Here is a 6,737-nt window from a genome sequence, read left to right on the forward strand (position 1 = left end):
AAAATTATAAAGGTTATAAAATTAAAACTTACAAACTTAAAAACAAGGCTATTATATCTAATGTGTTAATCGACGTTCAAATTCAAATGAGAATATCGCTCTGTAGGGCAGACAAAGAGGTCTGTATACATATATTTATTATTATTATTCCGAATAGATTCTAATAAGATAAAATAAGATTTGTCAAGACTCTCTGTCAAGTTTTACATATTTATTTCTTTGTGAATTAATCTCTTCTATTTTTGTTCTTTAATATTTCTTTAAGCTTTTCCGAAATTCTTCTTTTATTATAATTAATTTCATCTAAAATTTATCTAAAATTTTAGTGTTTTTTCCAATCTAATGAATAATTATAATTCAACATATGTGTAATGACAGAGTGTCTAGATGGATTACATCTGATATTATTTCTGTATTCATTGACTCGAGTTCCAAGTTCTCTCTTTGTCTTTCCCACATATAAAATCGCAATCACTACAACTTATTTTATAAATCACATTCTAAACGGAAAATTTGTTCAATTTATCTTTATGTATTTTAATAAAAGACATCAATTTGTTTCAGCATCTATAATAGTGGATTTTATTAATAAAGAACGTGATACTATTTATTACATTTGATAAAAATGGTAAAATAAATTTTTTTTTAATTTTACCGAAAATCAATAATTATTATACATATAAAAATAAATAAACATATGAATGCTATACAATTTAAAAAAAAATATAACATAAAATTATTCTTTGGCACTTTTTCGATTTACTTGCTAAGTATTGAATGCCCGGCAGTCAAATTTGTTATACAATTACTATAATAAATATGCTTTGTTTATAAAATGTTTTTCGTGCTGGCGACTTGTATATGAGAAATCTGTTTTCACTTTTTAGTAACAACCGCATAATTTGATTCCTCCACTTAATGCCCTTTATAAGTACGAAGAGCGACGATTGTGCTGCAGAAATATAAAGCCGCATTTACCAGGCCGCAAATCTAGATAACAATTAAAGTAATATTTATATTATAGTGGTATTTACATAATATATAATAAGATCTGCATAAGTAATTGCATAAGTAATCTGTATAAATAATGTTTATTTAAACAACTCAGATCTAACAACACCTTTTACAATTTTGATAGTCTTGCTAAGAAAAAAATTTACTGAAATTGACAAATATGATTCAAATTCTTTAGATGAAAGATGATTCATTAAATGATTCATTAAACTTATGACATTTTGCCAAATAACATATCGCATAAAGTATATAAAAGACATTTTTTAGACGTTCTAAAGATGTCTAAAAGACATACATGATATCTGGGTTGTACAATTATATACAGATTAATAGAAACAACAGTAACGCTATTATCGCTACTTTTTTATAATAACGTTTTATAATAATAATTTTTCATAACATAATAATTTTTTATAACAATAATGTCATGATTGGAATTTTATGCGTTATGTAACGAGTAAGTTAACGAGTTACTTTTTTCAATGAGAAACGCATAATAATAAACAAGTTATTTTCAAAAGTGACTATCCCAACCTTGGCGTTAAAATAAATAAAAAAACATAACGTCATTACCAAATCATTATTATTGTATCAAAAAACGATGACAGTAACGATAATGACGTTACACGTAACACGTTACTTGTCATCCCTGTAAATTAATTATTCAAATTAAATAATATTGTAATTAAATAATATTATAATTCTATATTTTATAACATTGTACATACGGAAGCACCTAATAACAGCTCAAAACCTCTATGTTGTTTATCATTATTGATGTTTATCAAGAGGGTCAATGAGGCCGCAAGTAACAATCCAAATGCAATGGAATTATAAATAATTTCCTAAAAGTATCAAAAATTATATCAATCAACATATCATTTAAATTGTTATAAATCTTTTCTTAATTCTCACGTTTTTAATATATTATTTAAATAAATTTTAACATTAAAAAATATTTTTCTTACAGTTTAAAAAAAGTAATAACGTATATTTACTTACAAGTAAAAAAATGCAAATAAAATACAGACAACAGATTATGTAAATTATATTTAAAAAAATTTAAATTATGTATAATTTAAATCATATGAAATATAATTACAATTTTACATATATTACATTTTTTATTTTTGTACTTACATAGATAGTCTTCGACATAATAGTTGCAGTAGTGACAGATGTCAGAAAACTGAGAAGAATGATGAAAGTGCCAATCATGAAAGTAGTCGTTATAAGAAGAAAAAAAAGCTCTGTGGTATTTCGATAATATGAAGCGGTACTAAATTGGTGACCAACAATTCCTATGCAACATATTCCCAGTATCTGTTTGTAAAAATATGAAAATATGAATATATTAGATTAGACAGATATAATTTTTTTATGTAAAAATTAATTGGTAAAAATGTATATATGTATATATGTACAATTATTATATATAATTTTGTTATGATACAATAATATTGTATATAATATTGTATATAATATGATACTGCATAACGCTTATACAATAATTATACATATAAATTCCTGATTATATATTTAGATATCATAATAATTCACATATATATATTCATATATTAGGTATGGGAAAAAATTCATGACGTTTTTTTAATGCCATCTAACGGGAAAAACGCCACGAACTTTTTTCCATACCTAATATGTATGTGTACATGACTTCTTATAGTTTAAATATAAATTTTTATAATTATCTATAAGGATTATCATCCGTCATAGCATACCGTTTTGTCATACGTATTTATATATAAAAGGTAATACTTTATTTTATCAATGTATAAATTTATAATATTTTATTTTTCAGGAAATTTTAATTAAAATCTTACAATCTTAATTTATAAACCGGTCAAATTAATTTTTTTTTACTGTAAGGATGTATCTCAGTAAATATATTGATTTTGTATACGTTTCTTAAATGGTTATTGAACATTAAGATACATAAATTTTGCATTAATATCTATTATTATAATATCTACATTTTGATTTAGTTTGATTATTTAATTCCATTAACTTCTTAAAAATGATCATAATAAAGGTCAAAACGTTGTCTATGATTTAGTTTATGAATTTATCAATTTATATTCTTCAGTAATATTGAATTTTAAAGATACAGTCGATTTTTTATTGTGAATTCTAACAAATAAATTGAAATTTATAAAAAATATAATCTAACTTCTATAATATTAAAATAATAGTAAAACGTCATTGTTAAAACTTTCACAAGTATGTAAGAATTTTTTCAGATTTTTATACAGTGAAACAACATAAAAATCTGTATTGAAATTCGAAGACTCAGTTAGAAGACAAAAAGCGAAAATGTTCAAAAATTGCCAACCAAGGCTTGATATATAACATTTATTAACACGAAAAATCTGCTTGATTCATTTAATTTCTTTTAAAGTATGTACAATTTATGTACAATTTATTAGTAATTTATTAAAATTATTGTTCTATGATTTTAATGAAAAATTATTTCTACTATCCATAATTAATTTTAAAAAACCGTCTTATATTAAAAAATAATAATGAATGCTTGAAATAAAAAGAAATATAATTAGAAATATATTAATAATGACTTAAAAAATTAAATATATGAAATAATAATGAGGCGCATACCAATTGTAACAACTTTAAAATACCACTCGAAGTTTTCAAGTAAACGAAATTGAAGGTAATCGTGGGCGCGATCGATGGCCGCGATCTAACTGATGAATGAGCCATCTTTTATTGGTTTTAATGTCAGTTCTGAAACCAAAGATAATTATGTTCTCCATTTTCTATCGTTATTTATAAAGATTCCATTCAATATGCGTAAGCGGGAACGTTTACTTGCGTCAAGTAGGACAGGATCAAGTTTTCGAGACTTACATTGAGACCTACATTGAGAGAAAATCTTCACAGTTTTTTTATGAAAACAGAAATATGTACTTTTATTTTCTCTCGAAATTCGAAATTTGTATGTCTTTGCAAGAAAATTATACGTACCTACATATATGGATATCTCTAATTATATATATTATATGTAGATATATGTATATACGTACGTATGTAAACATACATACATATATATGTTGAAAGTAATTAAGATTTGTAAAAAATTAATAAATATTTTTTAAAAAACATTTAATTTCGATAAATAAAATTAATTCAATATTTAATTGCATACTTCAATAGATGAAACGCACATAATGCACATAAACGAAAACATTCCCATTACAAGATATTCTTTGATAATCCGAAATTCAGACACACCCTTTAAGTTGCCCGATCGATAATGCGTAGACCGAATTTACTTTCTCTCATTGAAGAGACGCCATATACAATAATAGGAAAAATATTTTAATCTAAGTGATAGTTTTTTATATTTTTTATTGAATTTCACTTTATCCAGTTGAATTATATATTGATGAAATTAGCTGTTATCTTCTTAATAATTATATTAAATTTAATATGCATGATAATTATGATAACGCATACATCTTCACAAATGAATAAATTGAATTTAATATTTTTACAAGAACTTTGGAACTTTTAGTATAAAAAGTATTTATGTCGATATCATATTTTTCTGATAAAGAAAAACTGAAATGATTTATCAATAAGAATTACATCAAAATAAAAGATATTTTTTTATAAAAGATGTTTTATAAAATATCTTGTTTCTACTAATTGCGATAACTTATTATTATTCAAATATTTATAAGTGAATTACAAAAAATATAAATTGTAAAATATAAGATAAAAAAATAAACATAAGAAAGATAAACATAAAATAAACTATAATATACTATAATAACATATAAATATAAAATAAATATAAAATAATTTTTTATGCAAAATAACGATCCATTGCATTATCTATCATAAATGAATATAGGATGTATATAACAATTATTTAAAAATGCTGAATGGAAAAAATTGTGGCTTGCATTACATATAATATTTTATGTTTACAATATTATAAATAAACATTAAAATCTAACTTATCAAAAACGTAATCTTTTCGTATCTTTTAAAAAGATTACACTTCTCGCATGCACTTCTCGCATTTCAAAATAACTTCACATACAAGATACTTGTATAATAACATATGTAAGAAGAAAAAGAATACTATAAGTTTATACTAGCATATAAAGGCAAACAATGTTTATATTATGATATTAACAACGAGAAATATTAAAGTCAGTCATGTAAAAATTTGGCATCACTCGTGGTTGGGGGTCCATATTACGAACAAGCAAATGTCCGCTTACGCTTGGGTTATTTTTAAGTATCTAGAATACACACGAAAGACGTGAGTTAAAAATTTATCAAAGCAACTGATTAGAACTGAATTTGTCAATTTATAAATAAATTTTCTTAATTATAGATAAATTCTCTTAATGTTTCCTAGAAAAAATTTCATAAAATATCACCACTGATTATATTTTATTCATAATACTATATATATTTTGCTTATATTTTCCAAATTATTAATTAATTTTTCAAATTACTAAACTATTATATTGAGTAAAGTTTAAAGTTTTCAAGTTATCTCTCTTATTAATTTTACTCAGAATAAAAAAAAATTTTGAATTACATAAAACAACGTAGCAATTTAATGTACAAATAGCACATTAATTATATCAAGTAACAAATAAGTTGCGATTTTTTTATTCTTTATATTCATTGTCTTTATAATCAAAAAATATGAAATTTCGTTCAATAAATACGAATAAAAATCTTTTGAACTTTCTTGACAGTATAAGAAAATTGCATTGTTACGTTAGTATTACAAATATATTTGCGGAAGTTTAGATTGTAATTATTATATTATATCGAATTATTGTAATTTTCAAATATTACGCGTTTATTTTTTGCATGTAAAATTATTCAATTTATAACAACCGGATAAATATAATAAATTATTCAACGGAATTGAATGAAAAATGATATTGTACGACTGAATGATGAATAATTAATCAAAATGCATATTTAGTCAAGAATATAAAAAATCGCACATGCCATATGAAACTACACTAACCTGAAAACACGTTGTTACACACCAACTGTCAGTGACTGACTGGAATGTTGCGTTTTGAAAATCAAAGATGACGTCATTGGTGATATCATACATCCACACATTTTTAGACAATACGTATGTATATACTCGATATAGATACATCGCGATTCTGGTAAGGTAGGCGAGGCAAGGTAAATAAACATATTGAACATAGCCTTTTTAACGGAAATAATTTAATAAACAAAGAATATGAAATAACGAATGCGTGATAAAGCATTTAGTATTGTTTACAACGACATGCCAATGTGATGCATGATTAATTTGTCATCTTGCTGCTTGTTTTTATATAACTCTCTTTGCATTTATATCCAATGTAATGTAAAAAGAAATAGAAATTGTCTACATAAAAACTGTCTATATATACAAAAATTAATTTTAGAATGCTATTAATACCTTATGCACATATATATGTATAAATGAACAAAGAATTGCGTTAAGCTACACGGAAACGCAACAATATATTTTTCTGAAATATCTTAAAAATTTAATTGGATATAAATCTGAAAATTTTATTGGACCATTATATAAGTATATTTCTACATAATTATATAGAAATGTATTTACATATAATAATTATGTATTTAGTTAAATTTGTACATATTTAAGTAAGTTCTTTTTATATATGCCTTCAGTAATCATTAAGAGA

The 6,737-nt window shown here is 23.4% G+C and overlaps 1 protein-coding gene across 1 annotated transcript; it reads right to left on the bottom strand.

Moving 5' to 3' along the window:
• Positions 1–785: 785 nt before the first annotated feature.
• LOC108684746 lies at positions 786–6,078 on the bottom strand. Its single transcript, XM_018189209.1, has 5 exons — positions 6,053–6,078; positions 3,646–3,774; positions 2,155–2,337; positions 1,743–1,859; positions 786–990 (listed from the first exon to the last, which is right to left on the bottom strand). Exons 2-5 carry the CDS (start codon positions 3,748–3,750, stop codon positions 916–918), a joined length of 480 nt encoding a protein of 159 aa, XP_018044698.1. The 5' UTR covers positions 3,751–3,774; positions 6,053–6,078; the 3' UTR covers positions 786–915.
• Positions 6,079–6,737: the final 659 nt, after the last annotated feature.

This window comes from Atta colombica, unplaced genomic scaffold (assembly GCF_001594045.1).
Source record: "Atta colombica isolate Treedump-2 unplaced genomic scaffold, Acol1.0 scaffold14, whole genome shotgun sequence".
In the NCBI taxonomy this organism is placed as follows: domain Eukaryota; kingdom Metazoa; phylum Arthropoda; class Insecta; order Hymenoptera; family Formicidae; genus Atta; species Atta colombica.

Bases quoted from the DNA above. Each gene is read 5' to 3' on its own strand.
- LOC108684746 (XM_018189209.1), bottom strand. From the start codon at position 3,750: ATGGCTCATTCATCAGTTAGATCGCGGCCATCGATCGCGCCCACGATT. The intron at 1,860-2,154 runs GTAAGTACAAAA...TGATACTTTTAG, and splicing joins TTATGTCGAAGACTATCTAT to GAAATTATTTATAATTCCAT. The intron at 991-1,742 runs GTATGTACAATG...ATTGTTATCTAG, and splicing joins AGCTGTTATTAGGTGCTTCC to ATTTGCGGCCTGGTAAATGC.